The sequence below is a fragment of the Dromiciops gliroides genome, chromosome 6 (genome assembly GCF_019393635.1).
Source record: "Dromiciops gliroides isolate mDroGli1 chromosome 6, mDroGli1.pri, whole genome shotgun sequence".
Lineage (NCBI taxonomy): Eukaryota > Metazoa > Chordata > Mammalia > Microbiotheria > Microbiotheriidae > Dromiciops > Dromiciops gliroides.
This window is the reverse complement of record NC_057866.1, coordinates 270111699-270138392: the sequence shown is the minus strand read 5'-3', so window position 1 is coordinate 270138392 and position 26694 is coordinate 270111699. Positions and strand designations below refer to the sequence as shown.

The following is a 26694-nucleotide window of genomic DNA, read 5'->3' as shown; positions in this document are numbered from 1 at the left end:
AACCCATGTCTGGAGTTTCATTGCCACGGCCTCTGGTCCTTCGCTGTGACTGAAGGCCAGCCTTGCAGATATTCTCCTACGTGGCTGATAATCGCTCAAGCCCACCAAACTCCTCATGTAAAGTTTTAGATTTTTGTTTGAAGGATTTAAAATGTAACTTGAGTGGGTGATGTTATTTCCCTGTGATTTATTATTTTCATGAGATGACGTGGCAGTCTGAAAGGCAAGCCGCTATGGAGGATAGAAGAGGCAAGAAGAGCCAGGTGTAAATATCACCTCCAATGCCTACTGACTGTGTGGCTTCGGGCAGACCCCTTAGCCTCAATGCCTTAGACTAGGGCTTCTTAAATGTTTTCCACTCAGGACCCCTTTTCACCTGAGAAATTTTTATGTGACTCTGGGTATATAGGTATATAAAATAGGTATACATTACCTTTTACTGTTGCCAGATTTTTTGTGACCCCCACATTCAGTTACGTCACCCCATATGGGGTCTCAACCTACAGTTTAAGGAGCTGGGCTCTAGACAACTCTAAGGCTGTAAACTGCAGACAGATTACTGATTTATGTCAGCAGAGAGTTTCCACATTGGGGATTCTATTGGACAATCTGCTTAACCTCTCTCAGACTCAGATAACTCTCTTAAATCTAAGTTATAGACTGTTTACAAGCACAAAATAGAGGGTCTAAAAAAACATCATTGGGGGCAGCTAGGTAGTGCAGTGGATAAAGCACTGACCCTGGGTTCAGGAGGACCTGAGTTCAAATCCGGACTCAGACTCTTGACACTTACTAGCTGTGTGACCCTGGGCAAGTCACTTAACCCTCATTGCCCTGCAAAAAACCCAAAACCAAAAAAAAAAAAACCCCAAAAACCATCATTGTGGCCTGCTTTAATAATAATAATAAAGATGATAATAATAATGATGGGTGACATGTCTATAGTGCTTTATGGTTTGTCACACATTTTACATCCTTTATATTAATTGATCCTCACAACAGCTCTGAGAGGTAGGTGTTGTTATCTTCCTTTAACAGATGGGGAAAGTGAGGCTGAGGGGGATAAGTGACTTGACCAGGATCACACAGCTAGGAAGTGCAGGATGCGGGTCCAGTGCTCTGGATCATGCCTACCGTCGTCTTATACCAAATCTCCCCTGTCCCAGTTTTCCCACAAAATCCCATGAGTCCAGAATGTCTCCTTCCCGTTTAACCAGCTCAGCATGTCTTCTGTCCCCTGTAGGCGCTGATGAGACCTGGGAGATTCGACCGGATCATCTATGTCCCCTTGCCTGATGCAGCCACGAGGCGGGAGATCTTCAAGCTTCAGTTTTCCTCTAAGCCAGTCGGGCCGGATGTCGACCTGGAAGAACTCGTTTGTCAGACAGATACCTACTCGGGGGCTGAGGTAAGTTGAGCCATCTCTTCCCTGGGAAATCTCTGGGGGCTTTCTGGTTGGCTGCCAAGATACTGAAATACTCTGCTGAGCCCGAGGTTTCATCCCATACCAGGCAAAGTGGCAAAGATGATTTAAAAAAAGGGAACAGTGGTTGCTGGAGGGCCTGTGGAAAGACAGGTATGCTAGTGCGCAGTGGGTGGGGCTGTGACATGAGCCAGCTGTGTATCGGTTTAGAATTAGACAAGAAAAGTGATGATCTTACTTCAGGCAGATACCCCAGAGTGGGAGGGGGATTCCATTTCCTCCCCCTCCCCCCCCCCCGCCCCTCATTTTACATGTGAGTAAACTGAGAGCTGGGGAGGTTAAATAACTTGGCCACAGTCATACCGATAGTTACTGTTAGAAGCATGACTGGAACCCGGGTCCTCTGCCTCTTTCCATTGTGCAGTGTTCACACCGCTTCATCCACCCTACAAAAGTCCAAAATATACAGAATAACATTTTGTGGTCATCATGATCAGGGAGCAGCAAGTGGGTGCCCCTCAGCTGGGGAATGGTTAAATCAATTCAGTGGAATATTACAGTATAACAAGTGTGATGAATTCCTAGAAACACGGGAAAATGCCTGTGACCTGATGCAGAACAAAAGAAGTAGAACCACGAGAATAACATACACAATGAGTCCAGCATGAGAAGAAGAAAAAAACAGCCCTAAGTGGAAGTCAGACTTTAAGGAATAGAAAAATCCATGACATTCCTAGAAAAGAGGGGATGAAGCATTTGGGGCTGTGAAATTCCCATCTTATGGAGACAAAAGTTTCACATGAAACTCTTTCTTTAATGACTCTATGGAGTCATCCCTGTACCTGCACCCTTCCCCAATAGATCCTCATTCAATAGAAGTCCCCCCGGGTTCTCGAAGGTTGCTTTCACTATTCCTGCCAGGCCTGGCCAAAGATGGCAGACCTGTCTTATTGCAGGGCCAGCCTGGCTACCTTTGAAGAATCATCACCAGACTGACCGCATGAGAAGGATGTTTTGGGTGCAGTAGCTTTCATTTTACTTTGTTCTTTAACCTTTTTTTTTCCATTAAAAATAAAAGACCTCTCGTCTAGCCCAGCCTAGATGTACGTAGGTTATGTGGGGGCTTGGTCCCTCTGTTGCTTGGCAAGGGAGCCCATTTCTGACCTGGGCTGGTTTCCTTAGATACCTTAAGCAGTTTGTTGCCTATACCCACCCCTCCTGCTTCTAGAGGTTCTCCATATTGATGCCCGACTCAACGTGGATGCCCAATCCCATAGGTTACTATATACTCCTGGCTCTTTTGCTAGCTACCTATGAGATCCTTGGCAAGTCACTGAATATCTAAGTTCCTCAGTTTCCCCATCTGTAAATGGGAAGGATTGACCTAGATGACTTCTAATATTCCTTCCAACTCTAAGTTCCTGATGTCTACGCTCACTTACCTAAGCCCGAGCAGAAAACCCATCTTCTGTCTTGGTGGCCACCCTTTAGTTTGTTGGCCTTCATATTTTCCTCGATGATGCCTGACCTGTTTACTTATTCATTTGAAAGGCATTTTACTATTCGAAGGGCACTGGGAATTAAAAATGAGCCGTTACCTGCCTGCAGTGCTTCTCTTCTCTTAGGAGGAGATGTGCACATTGGTAAAGTAGACGAATCTCTGCCCAGAATAAATTCAGAGTGATTTTCAGAGAGAGGGCGTTCTCTAACCCTTTTCAGTGGTAGTGATGATGGAGGAGGGATGGATGGTGATGGGCGACTATTGTTGTTGTTGTTGTTGTTGTTATTATTATACCTGAGACCCACCAGCTCCCAAATCCATATATTGCTTTTGCCTGAAATGGTTCCCTCTTTGGCACCAGACCTTGGAATCCCTAGTTCTTCAAGGCTCATTGAGCTCAATCATCACAACCTATAGATGCCTTTTCTATTTCTCCTAGTTGTTTTTGCTCCATCACCCAGAAAAGAAAGGAAAAAAAAGTTTGTTCTTATTCTTTATATAATGTAAATTTACTTATCTTTGTCCACAGACAGTGAGCCCCTTGGGGGCAGGGGATGCTTTGGTTTTTGTTTGGTTGGTTGGTTGTTTTCGGGGCAGTGAAGGTTAAGTGACTTTCCCAGGGTCACACAGCTAGTAAGTGTCAAGTGTCTGAGGCTGGATTTGAACTCTGGTCCTCCTGACTCCAGGGCCGGTGCTCTATCCACTGCACCACCTAGCTGCCCCCTGCTTTGTTTTTATGGTCCTGGTAGTAGCTGCTTAATAAGCACTTGTCTAATTCAATTCATTTGAATTGCTTTGCCCCTGGGGGTTGTGGTCATTTGCTATTTTTGCCTTCTGTCTCCTATCCTTGGAGAGAAGAGACAATCCTCAGGCATCTGATATCTGTGGGCCATTATCATTCTGAGATAATGTATTATCAGTATATACCAATACAAAACAGAATGAAAACCTAGGCAAGGGCCAGTCTTGATTTGGAAGTGTAGCACAGTGCCTGGCACATAGTAGGTACTTAATAAATGCTTATTGACTTATTCATTCAGATGCAAAATGTCTTTTGGTGCCAAGAGTCCTTCTGTCAACTTGCTAGTTTTTCTTTGGTACATAGCTTATTTAGTCCAAAATGGTGAGGTAGATAGTGCTCTGGACTTTAAAGCTGGAAGACCTGAGTTCAAATTCAGCATCAGACACTTACTAGCTGTGTGTCCTTGGGTAAGTCTTAACCTCCCTCATCATAGGTTTCCTCATTAGTTAAATGAGAGGGTCATATTCCATTGTTTCTGAGATCCCTTATACCTTCAAGTCTATGATCCCATGAACTTTTCTAATTAAGAATCAGAACTTCAAAAAAGCCCTTTGAAAAGTAATGTATTGGGGGGAGGGGGGGAGGGAGGGGGGGAGGGGGGAGGGAGGGAGGAAGGAAGGAAGGAAGGAAGGAAGGAAGGAAGGAAGGAAGGAAGGAAGGAAGGAAGGAAGGAAGGAAGGAAGGAAGGAAGGAAGGAAGGAAGGAAGAGAAAAGTGATATACTGATGATAGCTATTGTAAACTCTTCCTTATATTCACTCTGGGATCCCAAATTGGTGGATGACGAAATGCCATGATGTCAGCATCCTGTGATCATTTCATGGAAACTTTATTCCAGAAGTTTCTAACAACTTTGGTGGTGCCACAGTATTTCATTTCCTAGGCGTGATGTTTGTCCCAGGATCTTGTTATCAACCTCATCTAGTGGTTCAAAAAGATGTTTGTATATCTCTGCTCTGAGTAATCTTGTCATCTTTTAGGGTAAAGAAGCAGGAAAATGCTTGGCTGACTCTTTAGTTTTATCAGATGCATTCTTTATATTTTTCTTTATTATTTTTATATTACTTATACTATAATTATTTTATTCATTATTATAAACTCTCTTTGAGAATCAGTGTGGTATGGTAGACAAAAAACTGAGTTTGAAGCCAAAGGGGCCTGGGTTCAAATCTCACCTGACAGCACCAATTATGTGACCCTTGGTTTAACTTCTCAGTGCTCAGTCTGCAGTGATAGGGGAATTTTCTTGTACCAGTGAGCTCAGGGGCCCAGCCCCTCTCCCTAAGTAGTCATCCTGAATAAGCAGTAATTGTAGTTGTTCAGTCATGTCCAACTCTCCATGACCCCATTTGGTGTTTTCTTGGCAAAGATACTGAAGTGGTTGGCCATTTCCTTCTCTGAGCCTAACAAGGTTAACTGATTTGCCTGAGGTTACACAACTAGTAAGTGAGTGTCTGAGGCTGAATTTGAACTCAGGAAGATGAAGCTTCCTGACTCTAGGCCCAGCGCTCTATCCGTTGCATCGCGTAGCAACCCCTGAAGGGGGAGTAAATCATCCCATAAAATCCTCTGCTTTATCTCTTTAAATGTTGATTCATAAAATCACAAGAAGATATAAATTACATCAATGGCATTTTAACTGAGTCCTCTTCCAGTTCAGTCTGTGGACTTAGAAACTGAGTCAGTATGGTGGAGGGCAGTGGTATCAAACCCAAATAGAAACAGGGGCCCTGAGGGTCTGCATGTCGACTTAGAAAGCCAGTATTGACAGTATCCGTGTTCCATTGTGTTTTTATATATTCCATTGTTAAGTATTTCCCAGACCCGTGGGGAGGCTTCTGGGCTCAGAGGGTGGGAAGACTCCCATTCAAATATCCTGCCTGTGACACATAAGAGCAGTGTGACCTGAGGCAGGACACTTCATCTTCCTGAGCCTCGGGCCGCTCTGTGAGACACAGTCATTGACAAAACGCGCTCTCCCTCAGTTGAGGCTGGTCCTGTGGTGGGACTGGCCCACATGGAGGAAGCCCCACATGGCTGAGGACCTCTGACTTCACTGCTATGAGGACTTCTGTGTCCTGCTGACTTTCAAAGGTCAGGTTGCATGGCGGGCCCTTCTTTGGCCACTGACCTCACTGTGGGTCACCATGGCTTTCTCTGTTCCTTTGTACTCTTCATATTTTTTAGCCTTGATTGCTTGCTCTTCCCACCAACTTGTATATGGGCCTTGTAGTGAGATTTCAAAACCCCAAAATGTGAGATTTAAAAGTCAAAGACAGGAAAATAAAGCAGAATCGGGTTCTTGTTATTCTTGGGATGACCACTCCAAAACAAGGTCCCCCTACCTTGCTGTGGACCCATTAGCATCCCCAACAAAATTGTTTAGATCTCTGTATCCTTAGGTTGATCATCTGACACTGCAATGAAATGGTCAGTCAACTGAAGCTGCTGGCATCCTGTGTGTTTTTAGAAATGGTGGTGTGGGGCCTAATTCAGAAAAATCTTTTCTGTCCTTGGAGATTTACAGAAGGGGTACCTTTCTGTAAGGTTGAGAGGAGGGTAAGGTTTGAACCATTACAAGTTTGTGGGGAGAAGGTGTTATTTTAAGTACATTTAGGCTCTTGTTTGGTTTTTGTCCCTTCTACTTTTTGTTCTACTCCAACCCTAAACCCAGGTCCTGGTGATAACAGTAGCTTCTTTGTCCTTCTCTCCTCCTCTTCCCCAAAGAATAGCACAGGAGGGGGCAGCGAGGTGGTGCAGTGGATAAAGCATCGGCCCTGGATTCAGGAAGACCTGAATTCAAATCCGGCCTCAGACACTTGACACTTACTAGCTGGGTGACCCTGGGCAAGTCACTTAACCCCCATTGCCCAGCCAAAAAAAAAGAAAGAAAGAATATCACAGGAAATTCTCCCTTGCCCTCCATGGGGGGAAACTACAGAAGGAAGTGTGTCCCCAGGTGGGTAGAAATTCTACGGGGGAGGACCAGCTGCAAAGTGGGGTTCTAAGGGCACACACAACACAACCTCCAACACTCCGCTCCCTTCCCTTGCTCCCCTGGGCTGTTGTCTTCCACTGGACGGTGGCTCCTTGTTCATGAAAAAATACATGGCCATTGATGTGCAGTTAAAGTTGCATTCATGGCAGGAAGAAGCAAGATCCCTCTCTGGATGAACAACCTTGTTTTCTTTTGTTTAGGGTTTTTTTTTTTGCCTTAGGATTATTTATAGCAAATGTCATTTTGTTCTATAGCTTGTTTATATTTGTGTTTATTTATTCCTTCATTGATTCGTTCCTCGTTCACGGCATTGCCCTGCTCTGTTTTGGAAACTGTCTCGAGAACTTTCTGCAAAGCAGCAATGAGAGATACACATGTGCATCCAAGTCATAGCTGGGCCCCATTCCAGTGGGCCATGTGGGGAAGAGTAGGAGAAATGGAAGAATGGGAAAATGAAATCACTGGTCCAAGGTCACCTAGGTATTCGTGTCAGAGGTAGGGTTTGAACCCCAGGTTCTCCAACTCCGAGAGTCAGACTGCCTGACTAACCCTCAAGTACCTGTTCTTCCTAGGCCTGTGGTCCCCAAAGTATGTGATGTCGCACTCCCACGGTGCTGAAGCATAATTATATTTTCTACCTAATTACTTAAAAAATAGAATTGTCAGGTATCCCTTCTGGCCTAGGGGCACCTTGCAAAAATCACCACAATACCGAGGGTGCCATGAACTGAAAAAAACATGGGACCCACCTTGTTACTGAATAAGAAATAGAGAGATTGACCATTAGGCATGCAATGTACAAAAGCAGATTAACCCAGTGGCCTGGCATTTGGTCAGCCCAAAGATCCCAGCAACTGGGGCAAGAACTCACTATTTGACAGAAACTTTTGGGGGAGGCGGAAAGTAGACAGAAAATAGGCTTAGACCAACGTCTCACACTGTATGCCAAGAGAAGCTCTAAATGGGTCCGTGATTTGAATGTAAAGGGTGATCTCATAAGCCAATTAGGGGAACGTGGAGGAATGGGCCTGTCAGATAAGCCTGCATGATGGGAGGTAACACAAAGAGCTTTGATGGGGGAAGGAAATGGAATAAGCGTTTATTAAGTGCCTGCTACATAGCAGGCATCAGTATTTCCTCTTCACCACAATGCTGGGAGATAGTTGATCTGTACAAAAATATTTATAGCAGCTTTCTTTGTGATGGCAAAGAATTGGAAATCAAAGGGATGCCCATCAATTGGGGAATTCCTGAATGTTGCGGTATATGGTTGTGGAGTACTGTTGTGATAGAAGAAATGATGAGCAGGATGCTTTCAGAAAAAGCTAGGAAGACTTAAATGAACTGATGCAAAGTGAAGCGAGCAGAAACAGAACAGTTAATATAATAACAATTTTATAAAGATAATCAGTTTGAAAGACTTATAATTCTAACCAACATAATGACCAACCACAATTCCAGAGGATTCATGATGAAGCATCCTATCCATCTCCAGATAGAGAACTTATAGTCAGAGTACAGTATGAAATGGCTTCTCTTCCTTCCTCCCTCCCTTCCTTCCTCCCTCTCTACCTTCCTTCTTTCCCTACCTTCTTCTCTCCCTCCCTTCCTTTCTTCCTTCCATCTTTCCTTCCATCTTTCCTTTCCTTCTTTCCTCCTTCTCTGCCTCCCTTCCTTCCCACCTTTCTTCCTCCTTTCTCTTTCTTTCGCTCTTACATTTTTTTCTGTCTCCCTCTCTCTCTTTTTTCGACATGGTTATTGTGAAAATTTGTTACACATAACAACATTACATATTTGTAGTGGGTTTTGTTTTTCTTGCCTTATCAATGGGAAGGGGGAAGAGTAAAATTCAGAACTGAAAATAAAATAAAATTGGATTTAAGAAAAGAAAATCATTTGTGCTGCCAAAATATTTTCTTTTCTATTTCTTTTCAGTTCCCAATTCTCTCGCTCCCTCCCCCTCCTCCCCCACTCATTGTGATGCCCGTTCTACCTGTGAAGAAAACTTTTCAGACAGTGTGGGAGCTCCTCCCCGCCTTGGCAGTCTCTGATGGGGGGGCACTACAGCCTCCTTCCTTCGGGGGACATTAGTAAGGAGCCTGAGGCTGTGCCCATTCCAGCTCTGCTTGTTGATTCCTCCAGCCTGTAAGGAATGGGACTGTCCACACCCTTCCCCCCATTCCCTTTTATGCCACAGATAAGGTTGAATGAGCAGGTGCTGCTGTCGGCTGAAGCTGGGACATGGAGATGGTAATTCTGATTACCTGAAGTCTCTTATACCCAGGAGAAGCATCCTGGGGAACATCTCGTACTTCCACACCTGCCTGCCTGCCTGCTGGGGCTGGCTCACTGCCGGCTGCTGGCTCCTGAGGAGCAGAGTCAGAACTAGAGTGAGTGATGTCGGACACTGGCCGACGGGCGGCAGAACTGCGGCTACTGGTGACGGATGCTCCTCCGGAGCTCTGGGGAGGCAGGCCGGGCCTCCCGGGCGGGGCCTCCGCAGCCTTAGACACTGAGGTTAGGTGGCCTCTTGTCCAGTCCCCTCCTCTCAGGAGGCCCGTGGGGCTGAAGCCCAGATAACGAGGTCGAGGTCTCGCAGGGAGTAAGCGGCCAGCCCAAGAGTCACACCCGGCTCCTTTGACACTGACTGACGTGGGACAGTGCACAGAGTGATGGATTCGGCGTTGGAAGACCTGAGTTCAAGTTCTGACTTTACTGCTTACTAGCTGTGTGACAGTGGACAAGTCCTTTAACCTCTCTGGGCCTAGGTCCTCAGATGTAAAAGTGGGTGTTTAGGCCTTCTTAATCCAGCATCTGTGGGTAGGTTTGGGGAGCTCCATGAGCTTGGAATTCTTAGTATTCTGATAACTTTATTTCTGTATGATTTTCCTGGGTGATCCTTGTGTGTGTGATCTTATACATTTGAAGGCTTTGTTCTGAGGAGGGGCTGTAAGCTTCCCCAGCCTGCCTGAGGCCCTGCTCTGGGGTCACTGTGGACGCCCATCCCTCCATCCTGACCAGCCGGCGTCTTCGCTCCCTTCTCGATGGTGACCTTTCCCACTGTCTCCTCTTCGTCTTCTGTGGGTCCTTTGATGGCCCCGTGTCTTCCTGGCCAGAAGACCAGCGTGTCCCACAGGATAACGGAACCCTGTGGTAGATACTTGATCCTCACTTAGCACACTGTCTGGCACATAGGAGACGCTTAATACATGTTTATGCATGGATAACAAACTTGCTGTGTGACCTTGGGCAAGTCATTTTTGCCTGGCCAGGCTGAAGTGTGTTCATCTGTACAGTGGCATGATTGCAGTAGAGCCTTCCTGATCGAGCAGGACCTTGTGAAACTTGGGCTTTTTGCAGGGCACCTTGCCAGGCACCGGAGGTGCAGGGGCAAAATGAAAAGCTGCTCCTTCCCTCGAAGACCTTGCCTTCTACTATGGGGAGTCAGCATGTGTCCAGATAACTAAACACTAGACAACTTGATGAGGGAGAGAGTGCTACCAGCTAAGGGACTCAGAAAGGGCTGCTTGGAGGAGGCAGCAATGTGCAGAGCCTTGAAGGATGCTTAGAATCCAAAGAGGAAAGAAAAGTTGAAGAGGGAGCTGGCTAGGTCTTTCAGTGGATAGCGTGCTAGAGTTGGAGTCAGGAAGATGTGGGTTCAAATCCTTCCTCGGGTACTTATTAGCAGTGTGACCCTGGTCGAGTCACTTAACACCCCGGTGACTCAGTCTCCTCATTTGTAAAATAAGGATAAGTGCCAGCTAGGTGGCGCAGTGGATAGAGCACTGGCCCTGGAGTCAGGAGGACCTGAGTTCAAATCCGGCTTCAGACACTTAACACTTACCAGCTGTGTGACCCTGGGCAAGTCACTTAACCCCAATTGCCTCCCTAAAAAAAAAGGGGGGATATAGATCTCAGTTCCTCTCCTTCCAGCTGTAAATCTGCATAGGCGCTTACATGCCTTTGCAGAGACACTTAGGGGGGAAGGGAACAGCAAACAATCTGGTTTGTCTGAACCAGTGACTTTGAGAAGGGTGTGATGTGCAGTCACCTCAGACGCCAAAGGGAGGATTTTGTAGCGCCCCCTGGAGGCGATAGGGAGCCTCTGAAGGATCACGATTAGGGACTCGTGTTAGAGCTGGAGGGGCCCTCACTTTATATCTGAGGACCTGAGGCCCAGAGAGGTTAATGGGCTTGCTCAATGTCACACAGCTTGCAAGGAGTAGAGTCAGAATTTGGACCCAGCTCTTCCAACTCTGAGTTTGCTGCTCTTTCAGAAGATAATTGTGTCACCTGTGTGGCGTATGGATCAGAGAGGGGAGAAACCCAAAGTCCAGCGTCCCAAATGCTGTGAAACGAGCCTGTGATCTCAGCCCTCAGGGTTAGAGTGATCATACACTAAGGTGGAGTTGTGAATTGGTCAGAACAGTTTGGGAACGCAATTTGGGATTGTGTAAAGAAATGTGACTAAAATGTCCCTTCAGAGCTGGGAAGAAAGGGCCAATCACAGACCAGAAATTGGATAGAGCGCTAGGCCTGGAGTCAGGAAGACTCACTTGCTGAGTTCAAATCTAGCTGTGACCCTGGGCAAGTCACTTCACCGTTTGCCTGAGTTTCCTCGTCTGTAAAATGAGCTGGAGAAGGGAATGGCAAACTAGTACACTATCTTTGGAGGGGAAAACCAAACCCACCCTAGATGGGGTTGTGGAGGGTCGGACGTGACTAAAACAGCTGAACAACAACAAATATTTATAGCAGGCTTCTTTTTTTTATAGTAGTCAAGCACTGAAAACAAAGCAGATGCCCATCGATTAGGAAGTGACTAACCGAATTGTAGCGCTTCAGCCTTATGGAACCTGTAAGAAACAACCTGGCTCCAGGCTCCTTTCCAGCCCTGATCTGTGTTCCTCGTCTTTGTTCACGCCACAGTCCAGCCAGAGTGACCTTGTGGCATTTCCTGATAGCGTTTCCCATCTCCACGGCCTTGCCCAAGCTGTCCACCATCCCTGAAATACACACGTCCCTCACTTTCTGTTGCAGTGCTCTGAGCCTCTGCTCCGTCCCTTTCTTCCCAAGGAGGGCAGGGGCCACGCCCTGTCTAAGCTCTGGGTCTCCCTCTTTGGCAGGCCCAGCGGGTATTTGGTTAATTGTTTGAGGAGTCAATTTCTCCCTCCTCCTCCTCCTCCTCTTCCTCCTCTCCTTTCTTCTTTTTCTTTTCTCTCTCCCTTTTCTTTTCTTTTTCTTCTCTTTTCTTCTCCTTTCTTCTTTCTCTTCTTTCTCTTCCTTTGTCATCTCCTTCCACCTCTTCTTCTTTTTCTCTCTTCTCTTCTTTTTATTCTCTTTCCCTTTTCTTTCTTTTTCTTCTCTTTTCTTGTTTCTTCTTTTCTTCTTCCTTCTCTCTTCTTCATCATCTCCTTCCTCTTCCTCCTCTTCTTTTTCTTCTTCCCCCATTCTCTCTCTCTCTTCTCCCCTGCCAAAAGACAGTAAAACTGAGCCCCAGGTTGAGCTCATCTTACTATAATCCTGCCTGTAAAATGTTTTCTAAAGTGACCGTGTCACTAGACTTTTCTTAAATTCGTAAAGATGTAGGTAGGCATAGTAGCTGATAGAGGAACAGCCTACTAGCCATGTGACCTCTGGCTGACCGCTTTGCCCCTCTAAAACTCCATTGAGTCTCCAAGATGACAAGTCACAGATGGGTGGCAATCTGCATTGGTGAGGGGGTTTGTCCTGACATGCTTCTGCTAGGCAGTCGAAGCTCAGATAACTAACTGACAGAGCCCTAAGGGGGGATGGATTGGCCGTGGTTAGAGAACAGCAAGGAGGACTGCCAAAATTCTACCCAACTATAACATGGCACATGGGCACACAGAAACCAGCCTGTTTTTCCAGGAATGAGGCTGGTGGGTGATTGGTCCCTTAAATTAATGCCATAATATTCATTCTGTAATAGGAGATAGGAGAGGCAGGATGGTAAAGTACACACAAAAACTGGCCTGAAGTAAATCCTCTCTGGTGACATGTAGTAGCTAAATAACTATGGGCAGGTCCTTAAGTCGGCCTCAGTGTCCCAGGCAGCTCTCAGAGATTCTAAGTTACACATGAAGTGCCGGTCTTTGGTGGAGGAAATGTCACCGTTGGACTTCTGTCAGTGGATAGAATTCCAACTCAAGAGGCATGAGATGAGGAGGCCCACCAGGCCAGAAGCATACACAAACAGCGAGGATTTGAGCCTAAGTCCAGTCCAGATCTCACATTCCTATTCTCCTCCGTGGTGACATTTGTGCAGCCCTTAGCACAGCGCCCAGTACACAGTAGGTGCTATATAAATGCTCGTGATGACGATGGTGATAATCATTGTGTGTCTGCCACGTCAGTAAAATCACAAGTCCAAGACACTCCCAAGCAACAACAACAACAGAGGGGAGGCCTTCATTCCCTTTGCTTTGACAGTTTCACCAAAGTCATCCTCCATCCCAACCCTGGAAGCAGCGGGCCCTTCCTTGGCTTCCAGCCCCACAGCCGAGTGGTTCTAATTCTAGCCCGTGTCAGTCGTCCGGAAGCCAGAACACGTTGTCCTTCCCCACTTCTGGGCTGCAGACTCCTTTCTGAAATGCAATTTCAGAAAACTTGACCGTTCAGGCGGCTTCTTGGCCCCCATACAAGACATTCTTTTGGCAGATGCAAATGGGAGCAGACGTAGCCCCTTGACACAGCTTTATTCACCTAAAAAGAATGCTTGAGGAGGGATTTGGGTTTAAAAGCAAGAATTTTGTTCAATTAGGCAAGCCTCTGCTTTCCTCTTCCTAGAATCCAGACATGAAGAGACCCTCACCTAAGTTGTTTTAGGCAGAGAATTCCCAGTTCACAGTAGTTCTATCCACTAGAAGGAGGAATCGATGAAAACCTAGAGTGCCCACTGAGGGATCCTCAGCGTACTTCATTCATTCATTCATTCAGTCAGTCAATTATCCATCCACGCAATCACCAAATCTGCAAATTTGAAAGGGATTCCAGAAACCTGATGTCACTCCCACCTGGTAAAAGAGCCCCATCTCACACGTTCTTGACATAGACTCTGCTTAAAGATCTCCAAAAAGGGGAAACTTCCCCCGCTCCAAAGGAGCCCATCTCCCTCTGGGACAGTTCTGATTGTCAGGACGTTTCTCTCTACAACATCTAACCACGCTTCCTCGTTCTGGGCCCCGGGACCAAGCGGAATAAGTCTATCCCTTCCACCATCTTGACTACCTTTCATTACTGGAAGATAGCTAACAGTCCTCTCCTAAACCTTCATTTCTCCAGACTAAACGTGCCTTCATTCAGCATACATGTATTAGGTACCAAATGCCAAGCCCTGGGTTGGACGCCAGGGGAGGTGAGAGTTTGGACAGCGGCCAGCCTTACCCTCATGCACCCACAGTCCAGTGTGGGGGCTTGGGAGGAAGAAACACGGCTAACTCCCGACTCAAACTGAACTTTCTTTTTTTTTTTTTTTAATTTTTATTTATTTATTTATTTTTGGTGGGGCAATGGGGGTTAAGTGACTTGCCCAGGGTCACACAGCTAGTAAGTGTCAAGTGTCTGAGGCCGGATTTGAACTCAGGTCCTCCTGAATCCAGGGCCCGGTGCTTTATCCACTGCACCACCTAGCTGCCCCCAAACTGAACTTTCTTTATGTTCAGCTAGAGTCACCCACATTATCAGATCCAAAGGCTCCTTTGATCTGGGGCGTGGGCGGTTTCTGTTTGCTCAGAGCAGATCGCTTTTCCGTTACTCTGAAACCTTGCTGATATATTTTCTGGGAGAATTCACTTTTATACCTGATGGTCACATATGGAGAGTCTACATGGAGTCTGATTCCTCCTCGTCTCCAGAGGCAGGATGACCCTAGGAGGCACTAGGCAGAACCTACAGGAAGCAGGAGGCAGGAGCAGCCCGAGAGTCCCCACCCTGTGGTGGTGGTTGTTAAGAACTGGGTGCTGGTTGCTGGCATTCACCGAAACAATGAAGCTAGAAGCTAGAAGGCATCTCAGGGGTCCAGGTCTGGACCAGCCCACACTGGAAAAAGAGTCCCCCTTTACAACTTACTGAACAAGGGGTCAGCCCTTGTTTAAATAGTCATGAGGGGAAACTACCGGCTAAGTGGCTCAGGAGAAAGAGTATTGGACCTAGAGTCAGAAGAGCTGAGTTTGAATCCTGTCTCAGATACATGTCGTTTTTCAGTCATTTTCCAGTTGTGTCTAACGCTTCGTGACCCCATTTGGGGTTTTCTTGCAAAGGTCCTGGAGTGGTTGGGCATTTCCTTCTCCAGCCCATTTTACATATGAGGAAACTGAGGCAAACAGGATTAAGTGACTTGCCCAGGGTCACCCAGCTAGTATGTGTGTGAAGCTGGATTTGAATTCAGGAAGATGAATCTCCCTGACTCTAACCATTGTACCACCTAACTGCCTTGTATACTTACTTGATGTATTACCCTGGACAAATCACTTCAGTTCTATCACGTGTGAAATGGGGATAAGAATAACACCTACCTCCCAGGGTTGTTGTAAGGACCAAATAAAATTAATATAGGTAAAGTGCTCTGCAAACCTTAATACACTTTGTAAAGGCCAGCTGCTGTGTTTCGGCCACGGGAGCCTGGATTCTATCTACTCTTGGCTGTGGCTGTGTGACCTCAGTAAGTCATTTCTCCTCCTTAGGCCTCAGTTTTCTGCACTGTAAAAAGACATGGTTCAAATAGATCATTTTAAAGATTCTCACCCAGCTCTAAAACTGTATGGTTTTTACACTTGCACTACATAACTTGGTATAATTTTGAGCTGTCCTCTGCACCGGACCGAGGGACTTCTGCCCACGAAAGGCTAAAAGACACCTCCAGCAAACCAAGATGATAGGCTAAAAAATATCCAAGCCCCACTGGGCCTTTTCCCCCCATGTGGTGGACTCCCCCATCTCTTGCAATGGGCCTTGTTTGGTCCCCAACCCAGTGAAAGATTGAGAACATTCCAAGATGGTGACTTTCTCTCCAAGAACCTCCCTGACCTGTTTTGTCCTGCTATCTCCTGACACAATCCTTTTACGCATGAGGCCCTAAATAAAGGTGTGCTGGGCTCATCCCCCAGACAATAATAATGCTGCTAACTAGAGTAATAATAATAATAATAATAATAATAACTATAATAATAATGCTGACCATTATTACTGTTCTGGGGGATGAGCCCAACACACCTTTATTTAAGTCTAAATCTTTAAGGTTCACAAGCCATGTACATCTTCACATAAAACTTCATCTTCCCCCTCCAAGGACTCGTATTAACTGCCCCCCCCATCTCCTAGAATCCCTTGTTTCCTTCAAAAATGACACCTTCTTCCTGAAGCCTTTGTGCCGGCTGCCCATCGCACTGGGAAGGCATTCCTTCCTCACCTCCATCTCCTGGCCCCCATGGCTCCCTCCAAGTCCTGCCCTATATATTAGGCATTACAAATCACAGTGCATGGGCTTTGTTTATTTATTTTTAAGTGAATAAACTATTCTTAGTTCACCGTCATGGGCAGCGAGGCAGGACTTGGCCACAAACCATGGTTTGCTGACCCCTGTTGTCGGAGAAGCTCCTCCTTAATGCTACGGCCTGCTTTCTGTTGATGATTTCTAGTTTATCCTGAATAGAACTTTTTTATACATCATTGTCTGTATATTATCTCCCCCATTAGTCAGTGATCTCCTTGAAAACGGGGACCGTCTTTTGAGGTTCTCTGTATTCCTAGTACTTGGCCCAGTGCAGAGCTCACAGGTGCATAATAAATGTATATCACCTTGACTTCATTTTCCAGTTGCTAGTGCCTTCCTCCCCACAAAAGAATACTTAAAATTTTTATTTTGTGTATATGTGATATACACTTAATGATGCATGTGTAGTTTCCCTTAGGAGAAGGTCATCCACTTGGGTGCAGAGAATATTGTACTTGTGTGTTTTTATCCCCAGAGCCTGACACATGAAAGGCATTTGATAAATGCTTAATGATTGGGACTTTAGCTGGATCTCAAAGCATGTGACCACTCAAAAGCCTCAGTTTCCTCCACTAAAAGAACAAGTTGGACCCCCTCAGGTCTCTTTCAGCTTTGCTGTTATGTGATGTGTGATCTCTTTTCTATACACACACACACACACACACACACACACATACCCCACAATGAAAGATCAGTCTTAGCACACCCTAAAGAATTTCCATTGAACACAGTGTGGTTTCTTGAAGTGAACAAAACTGTTTTATGCACAGAGGGACAGATGTGCTGGGACCCCTCTGGAGAGGAGTGGGCTGGAAACCCACCCGGACCTTTACCCACATGCTAATGGGCTTGAGCTTTGCGTGGCTAGGAAGTCATTCACCTTTGCTTCCCTTTTTTCTTCCTGGGAACATATCTTTTATTTCATTGGCATAGGGAACTCCATGTATAGAAGCTACGACCACTAGTGCCTATAGCAACCTGACTGTAACTTAGAGAATGGGGAAGGAAATAAGCATTTATTTAGCACCTGCTATGTGCAAGGCACCATGTATGCACTTTGCAAACATTCTCTCATTTGATCACCACAGCAATCTAGGGCACTAAGTGCTATTATCTTCATTTTACAATTGAGGAAGCTGAGGCTGGTAGAGGTTAAGTGAGCTGCCCAGGATCACTCAGTAAATATCTGAGGCTGGATTTGAACTCAGATCTTCCCAACTCTGGAATCACCTTTAGAGTTTCAAAGGGCTTGCCCAGGATGCTTTCTGGAATCAATGGATTTTCTCACTTCTTGATGCTGCTATTTTGATTTTAAAATATCTTTTGGAAAGGGTTTTTTTTTTCCTTTTTGTCATTTAACAAAGCCTCCGAGAGCTTATATGAAAAGATACTGAGTGCTTAAAGTGGACAGGTTCAATGATTTGCCCGTGGACACCTCAGTGAATGTCAGAGGAGGGATCATAGATTCAGAGGCTGGAAGGGACTGACTCAAAGTTTTCTGTATAGATAAGGAAACTGAGGCACAGGGGAGTTGATATTAATATTAAATATCAGAGATAAAATTTGAACTGCATGTTGCCTCTTGCTTTTCTTCTTCCTCCTTAAAGAATTTCCTGGGGCAGCTAGGTGGCACAGTAGATAGAGCACTGGCCCTGGATTCAGGAGGACCTGAGTTCAAATCCAGCCTCAGACACTTGACACTTAACTAGCTGTGTGACCCTGGGCAAGTCACTTAACCTCAATTGCCTCGCAAAAAAAGAAAAGAAAAGAAAAGAAAAAGACCTTTGGCCCAGGAGCTGCTTTTACTTTGTTTGTCATCTGCTTCTTGTATGGAACACCCATCCAATAAACTTGCCAGCCATGCCTCCCCGCCCCCCCCCAAAAAAAAAAGAATTTCCTGCTTTCCCCCCTGTCCCTAGCAGCTTTGCTCTCCAGGGTCCATTCATTGCTCTCCAACTGTCTAAGAAAGGCAGCCGAGATGAGCTGTGCCTCGTGTATTCTCTGGAGCCTCCTCTCTCCGTTGGGAAGCCTTGATCCATCTTTGTATCTGGGATTCTTCAGTGACCCAAAGCGTTGATTCGCCTTCTGATGAGCCTAAGCCAAGCTCAGAGGAAAAGAGGAAAGAAATGGTGTTTCTTTCTCCCCCAGGATTGCCTTGTTTTCATCAGACTTAATCAGACTTTATTGCCTTCCCTGACAACTTTGAGTTGAGTCATCACCTCCCTTTTATGATGGTTATTAAATTTCCCAGAACATACATTTTGACCTTCTTTGTTAAAGCATCACTGGGCTGGAGGTCTGCCCCCAGTGTCTCATGTCTGGATCCTGCTTGGACAGAATTGTTTGAATATTGCTTTCTCCATTAGACTATGAGCTCCTTGAGGGCAGGGGGGAGGAGGAGGAGGAGGAAGGGAAGGAGGAGGAGAAAGAAGATTTTGCCTAGAAGGAGCACAGTGGATAGAGCACTGGACCTGGAGTCAGAAAGACCAGAGTTCAAATCTGGCCTCAGATTCTAGCTGGGTGACCCTGGGCAAGTCACTTAACCTCTGTTTGCCTCAATTTCCACAACTGTAAAATGAAGATAATAACTGTACCTACTTCATAGGGTGTATTGAGGATCAAATGAAATAACATTTGTAAAAATGCTTAACACTATGCCTAGCACATAGTAGGTGCTATATAATTGCTTATTTCCTTCCCCCTTATCTTTTCTTTGTATGGCCCATAATATGTGCTTGATATATGCCAGTTGACTGACTGACAGTTGTGCTTCTTGGGTACGACTGTTGGTACAAACACAAGAACACAGTTAACAACTGGAAAGGACCTTAGAGTTCTCCAGCCCAAGGGCCCGTCACCATTTTTGTGTCCTGGACCCCTTTGGTAGCCTGATAAAGCCTATGGCTTCCTTCACAGAGTCATGTTTTAAATACATAAACTACAGAAGATGAGATAGAAAGGAAACTAGTTTTGCTATCTAGGTATTTTTAAAAACAAAAATAAAAAACAAGTTGACAGCCCCCACATCAGGAGCTCCTGTCCTTGTCTAGTACCCTTATTTTCTTTTTCTCTATGGATGATGACATCAAGACCAGGCCATGTGAGAATGAGTTGAAAGAACTAAGTATGTTTAGCCAGACTTAGACTAATTGGATGGGTGGTCACTGTCTTCGGGCTTTTGAAGGGCTATCACTTAAACAAGGGCTTCAGTCTCTTTTATTTGACCCCATAGACAGTGTGGCATAGTAGATAAAGCTCTGGCTTCAGAACCAGGATGCCCCTCTCCTTTGATAACAAATTGCTTCTCAGTGCTAAGACTTTAAGTTGCCAAGAAGGTCCCCACCTGCACAGGTAGAGGAAGCTAATCAATCACCTGGAACTCCCTATACCAATGAAATCAGAGCCGTTCCAATCCCTTGTTTGGCCACAGTTAGGAGCAATGGGCTAAAGTTGCAGAAAGAAAGGCTTGGGGATCAGCATTAAGAAAAAAAACAATAATAATTAGAACTGGTCCATCAGTTCTGCCTTGGGAGGTGGCTGCCCAAATCTTTGGTCTTTGGGTTCATGACCATTTTTGGACTTGGTGGAGAACATGTGGACTGTTGGTGTATAGAATTGAAAAAGAAGGCCATCTTATCACTCTAAAATTCATGAATTCCCCATGGTAACTATGTACAGACTTGTTGACCAATGTCCTTTCAAGAGAGCTTTCTTCCCCCCCCCACCCCCACCCCCAGTTAAGAGATTTGAAATTATTGTGGGACTTCTCTATCTAGCCTCATTGGATATTATTCTCCCTGCCATCAATCCAAACCAACCATCCAAACTGGTTTTCTTTCTGTTCCACGTACCAGATACTCCATCTCCCGTTGCTGAGGCTTTGCTGTGCCTCACCTTCCTGGGGTGCACTCCCTCCTTAACTCGGCCTCAGAATCCTCATTTTCCTTCAAAGATACAACTTAAATACCACCTTCTCCATCGAGCCTTTCCTGATCCCCCAAGTGCTCATGCTCTCCCTCCCAAACAAACATGTAATTCACTCATTTGCGTTTATATATGTGCACGTATATGTATACATTCTCTTCAGATTTATTCTGTCTATAATTATATATGTCCTTCTGTCATCTTCATTACAAGGTAAACACCTCACAAGTAGGGATTATTTCACTCTTTGCATTTGTATTCCCAGCATCTAGCATAGGTAACTGGCATACAGGGGGTGCTTAATAAATGATTGTTACTTAACAGATTGACTTGAGAGGCTGCTCTGAAGTCCAGAACTTTAGAGGATCATGTTTACAGGAATACTTGCTGACAAAAAGATGAATCTGACCCTGTGTAGCTTCCACCCACTGTGCTCTATCACTGTGCAAAATTAGTCTGTTCCCTCTGCTTATTCCTGTCCCATCCCTTCATTCTCTTCCTCATGATAGTTCATTCCTACCATCCCCTGTCTCTTCAAGTCTTCTCTAAACTAAACACTCCCAAGTCTTTCAGCCACTGTATGATCTCAAGACCTTTTACTCTCCTAGCATGTCTAGTCTGGATAACCTTAAAGTTATCAGCAGTCTTCCCAAAACTCAGTACCTGGAATTGAATGCTGTATTCTGTCTGTGTTCTGACCAGGGCTGAGGACCATGGGAAGGTCTGTTTCACCATCCTCAGTATTGTGCCTTTCATATTCTCTTTTGACACATTGCTCTGGAAATCCACGAAAGCCCTCAGATTTTCTTTTTAAACAAATTGCCACCTGTTATTATCCTTCCCTGTCTTTATGACGTTGACTTTTTGAACCTATGTAGGATTTTACATTTATCCCTGTTAGATTCAGTCTAATTACATTTGACTTAACATTTTAGCCGAAAAAGATCTTTTGGACTTCAAGCATATGATCTGTCTCTCCCAACCTTGTGTCATTTGCCCATCTGGTGACTGTAGATTAAAGTATTAAATAGCACAGAGGCAAGTACCAATCCCTAAAGCATCCCACTAGAGACCTCCTTCCATGAAGGTGTAAAAGCATTGATGACTAAACTGGGTCTGGCATCCAACCAAGTCCAGATCTGCCTAAGTGCCCTATCCCCATATTAGTGCTAGAGCAGAAGAGGTTGATCCATTTTTAATTATTTTTTTAATTGAAGGAATAAAACAAGCATTTCCATAACATAACATGAAACAGCAAATCTATTATGTACAACTATATAATAAAGTTATAATGTAACTTTCTTATTCTTTCTTCTCTCCCCCTCCCCAACCCCATGGCTACCATTAGATATCAATAAGCATATATGTGTGTTTACACACACACACACATACACACATACACACTTGTGTATATGTATGTGTAAAATTATTTTATACATACTTCTGTTTTTCTATTTATCAGTTCTTTCTCTGGAGGCAGATAATATTTTTCCTCATATGTCCTTTATAGTTAATTTGGGTATTTATAGTAAAATGGACATACCCGCTCAAAATTGTCCTTAAAACAACATTGATGTTACTGTATACAGTGTTCTCTTGGTTCTGCTCATTTGGTTTTTCATTATTTCCTGCAAGTCTCTCCACGTTTTTCTAAAAAGGGTGTGATTTTTCTTTTCTTTTCTTTCTTTCTTTTTTGGTGAGGCATTTGGGGTTAAGTGACTTGCCCAGGGTCACACAGCTAGTAAGTATTAAGTGTCTGAGGTCGGATTGGAACTCAGGTCCTCCTGACTCCAGGGCCGGGGCTCTATCCACTATAGCGCCACCTAGCTGCCCCAAGGGTGTGATTTTTAAAGTTTAATAGGCCATGATCCACAAGGTCAAACTGTCCCTACATTTTCTGGCTTGAGACAGACCTTTCCCTCTAGCACTTGCCTCCTCCTTTGTCCTTGAACGAGGGGATGAATGAGGCATTTATTAAACTCTTACTAGCCAGACAGCCCCTGCTCTCTGGGAGCTTGGAGGCTGATGGGGGAGATAACACATCGGGAAGGGTTCAGCTCCAGCTTCGATGGAAAGGCCCCACGGTCCTTAGTGGGCAGCGGCAAAGAGGATGGCGAGGCCTCTTGTGCCGCGTCATTCCCAAGGATAAAATCGATCAGTTTCTGATGTTGAACTGTTTGACGGGGTCGAGGACTTGGGAGACAAGACTTTTCTTTCCTGGGTCTCCAGCAGCTGTGACTGCAGGAGCAGTGGGAGTTTTTCTGTAATTGTATATCAATCAGTAAGAATTTATTGGGTGCATATAATATACGAAGCACTATCCCAGGCCCTGGGGTTGCAAGTGCCAGTGAATGTCACAGTCTCTATTACATTCAAATAGAAGACACAACAAGGACGTATCTAAGTAGATATGTGTCCATCTACCAATATTCACTCTAAAGAAAATAGGCACAAATAAGTGTATTATTAAGTATTAGGTCGCTTGGGAAAGAGCCAAGGCTTCCTGAAGATTGTCTTGAAGAAAGAGAGGGACTCCTTGAGTCAGAGATCGTAAGGGAGGTTGTTTGACCTGTGCCGAGCTACAGAGAGGGGAGGCGGAGGGTCATGTGTGAAGAATAGATGTGACTCCTTTGTCTAGACGGCAGGGTCCATGAAGGGGATTAACGTCCGGTGAGGCTGGAGCGGTTGATAGATGAGAGAAGCTAACAGTTTCTGGAAGCAGTTTATGTTGTGAAGGAAACACATCATGAATGGTGTGCCTGCTCTTTCCTTAAAACCTCACGTTTCGTACTTTGAAGCAGACAGATCGCATCTCCACTCTGACGGAGAATCACTTCTTTGTACCTTAAGGAAGTATGGAAGACAGATGGCCCAGGATGGGAAGACAGAATACCAACTGCCCACAGCCCTTCTTCAACGTGGGCTTATGACCAAAAAGCCATTATCTTGTAGCCAGCCTGGTGTCCACTCTCCAAAGCTAGCTGAGTTAGTCCTCATAGACACCTACATAGTAGAAGTCTCCAGAGCCTGTGTTTTATGGACGAGCCTTCAAAACCCAGGGCCCTTAAGCAGAGGCCAGCTGCCCATCGGTCAGGCTTGTCTGCAAGGGCTGTCTTCTTTGAGGCCTCTTCCGACTCTGATCGACTTTGATTCTGAGGTCACTGCCATGCGGTGATGCGGCATTAGAGGACCACGGGTCACGGAGGCGCTAGAATGGACCCCCTCTTTTTACGGATATGGAAACTGAGGCCAACAGAGACTAAAGGGCTTGCCCAAAGTCACAGAGCCCGCATTCAGCTCCGTCTCCAGCTTGTGCTGACCTCCACGGCGTCTGTGCCCCTTCTCTCTGCCCCCACCCTGGTGCAGGTCCTTTCCCTCTCAGGTCCTGAGTGCTGCAGTGGCTGGCTGGCGGGTCTTCCTGCCTTTCCCACCTTCTTACACCTGTGGTTTGCCATTTTCTTCTCCAGCTTATTTTACCGACGAGGAAACTGAGGCAAATAAGTAAGTAAGTGTCTGAGGCTGGATTTGAACTCAGGACGGTGAGTGTTCCTGACTATGGGCCCGGCACTCCATCCACTGCAACACTGACTGGCCCAGCAAAAGTTTAATGAATGCTTGTTTACTTCCTGAGTGGTCAGCCTTGGAGTCAGAAAGACCTGAGTTTGAATCCTGACTTGGGTTCTACGGGACACCTAGGAAGTCAACCTCTCGGTGCCTCCAGACTCAGTGGCCCATCAGTTCTCTTGGCCGGCGGTCAAGCTGCGAGACTTGGAGATTCTCTGGAACCCTGACTGACAGCTTGTATGTTAGCTCTGCCTCCCAGCTGAAAAGCTGGTATACAGATGGGAATTTCACTGCAAACGGTTTGTTTTCTCTCTTGAAAACCATGAAATGTGATTTCCAGTTGAACAATGCCACTAACCTTGGGATTTCCTCCAACCCTAATCCCAGCCCTCTTACCTCCTGGGCCTCTTTCAGTGGTACCCATGAGGAATCAGGGATGTGGAATGTCCACATGCTGTCCGGATCCCACCCAGAGGAGGATGCTGTCATAAGGGTTGCTTCCAGACTGGTTGCTCGGTTATATAGCAAGCCACAGAAATGTAGCCAAACTGAAGATTTTGATGCTGACAATAAAATAAAAAAGATAGGATCCTAGAATTGAGTGCTGGAAGAGTTAGGGAAGGCAGCTAGGTGGTAGAGTGGGTGGAGCGCTGGGTCTGGAATTAGGGAGACCTGAGATCAAATCCAGCCTCAGACACTCAGTAGCTGTGTGACCATGGGCAAGTCACTTAACCTCTGTCTGCCTCAGTTTCCGTACCTGTAAAAGGGGGTAATAACAGCACCTACCTCCCAGGGCTTTTGTGAAGTTATATTATATTTGTAAAGTGCATGGTGGGTGGCATATAATAAGAAGATTTTTTTCCATCCCTGAAAGGAATTTTATGTTTGGTTATATCTTTTGACTTCGTCATCTTTAACATCCACAGTCCTGGGACACGACTGTTCTACCATTTTAAAAAAGAAATTCAATGTTCTATAAACTTTTGGAAAGGTAGATAAAATAACTGCTTTTTTTTTGCAGTTGAATAAAAGCATTCGTATATAAGCTTATCCTGTGTAGGCACAGCGAAGGCTTCCTTGGTTGGTCCAACTATAGTTGGGACAGGTGAGGAATACCATCCCCATCCCCTTATTCCCGTACAGTTTTGGTCTCTGCTAATTCCCTACAATTTAAGCTTTTTTTTTTTTTTTTTTTTTGGTGAGGCAGTTGGGGTTAAATGACTTGCCCAGGGTCACACAGCTAGTAAGTGTTAAGTGTTTGAGGCCGGATTTGAACTCAGGTCCTCCTGACTCCAGGGCCAGTGCTCTATCCACTGCGCCATCTAGCTGCCCCTAATTCCCTACAATTTAAAAGCATCAAGCATATGAGTATTAGGCATGGCAACATCTATCTAAAATATTTTTAAGTTTTTTTATGGATCAATTATATCCAGGTGACTATGAACAAGAGTTGGGTCTGTGATAATGACCCAGGTTCAGTTTAGTAATAGCATATACGCATACCCACACCCCTGTACATGCATATTATGTGCCTGTCTCCCAGAGTATTTGTAAACAGTTAATAAGCACACACAGTGCCTGGCATATAGTAGGCACTATATGATACTCGCTGTTATCAGCCTCATTGTTTTTTGTTGAGTTTTCCAGGAGATTTTGAAGTCTGTACTGTGTAGCATGAGACTTTATTAGCTCAGTCCATGGAAGACTGTACCTTTCTGATGTATAATTCTTGTTGTCGGGTCATGTCTTGACACGTATTCAGTAGGCACTGTATTGTTACAGTGTGTGGTGATGTTACAGCTTCTACCACTTCATCGCAGTGGCCACTAAATCTAGACTCTTTAAGGAGAACCCTTTTGTCATTGGTGCTGATGATGGGCTGGTTGTGAATTGCCGTCATGCCTATCCCACCCTTGCCCCTCTTTCCACAAACAGATCTGCACGACTTGGTGATTTGTTTGATGCATCTTTGCCAACGTATTACGGATCGAGTTCATGCGCGACTGCCCATGGAGGGCCTTCTGATTCTACTCTTTGACCATAGCCATTTCACAGGCTGGATCTGTATATAAACAGCCCGTGCTCAGTTACATTCAACAAATCTAGTTGTGTGCACACAGGGTATGCTGATAAATGTTGAACCACCAGCTCTTTGAAAACAGTATACATTTTTTAGGTTAATAGGCATTGTTAACATTTTCTCCATAAGTCACCAAAGCAATACAGCAACAAAACAATAAGTTAAACCCTGATTTGTAGCATTTTTGATTTGCAAGGTATAAATATTCACAATGAAAATTTAACAATCAGCTCTCCAACCCCTTGGAGATGGCTACAGGAACCCCCTATGAGTACTGTCATCAACCTTTACTTTTTCTCATCAAAATGACGGTTACTTGTTTCATAAGATTGTCTATAGATTTTTTAACCAAGATCTAAAAATATCTACCAATACTTTTCTCCATTTTGCCAAGGAAGTTTTTATCTTTCGACATCTACCTTAAGGTGATGGTTCCTGTTTCCTTAATGTCATGTGAGGTTTATTAATAAAGTTTCCAGAATTGTGGCGGTTCATTTTATGGTTCCCTGAAGTGAACATTAAGACCTGTATTACAAAGTTCTTAATTGCTTTAAGAGACTTCTTCCTATTCAACCTTGAGTTCAGGATGTCTTAAAATATTCAGCCGGATTGTTATGAGTCCCATTATCTTCTTCTCATCTTATTTTTTTATGGGCTTCCATTAGAAATGGGCCTAGGACATATCACTAGCCTTTTATTATCACTTTATATTTATTTATTACTTCTTTATTATGTATTGCTTTATTATTTATATTCACTGTTCTGCAGACAACTGCTTCTTGTAGTGGAATAAAAGTATGGGAGTGTTAGCTCATCCTCCTCAGACCCCCCGAAAGTCTCCTTGGTATAACTGACCACAGTACCGGACAGGACGCCAGAGTTGGTAGTA

General features: G+C 45.0%; 1 protein-coding gene across 2 annotated transcripts in view; it reads left to right on the top strand.

The window, feature by feature from the left end:
* SPATA5 (spermatogenesis associated 5) overlaps positions 1-26694 on the top strand; it is a 222783-nt gene that overhangs the window by 170247 nt on the left and 25842 nt on the right. For both annotated transcript variants that reach the window (XM_043973144.1, XM_043973143.1), the window contains exon 15: positions 1244-1408. In XM_043973144.1, coding sequence (XP_043829079.1) covers positions 1244-1408 — 165 coding nt within the window. The remainder of the gene's footprint in view (positions 1-1243; positions 1409-26694) is intronic.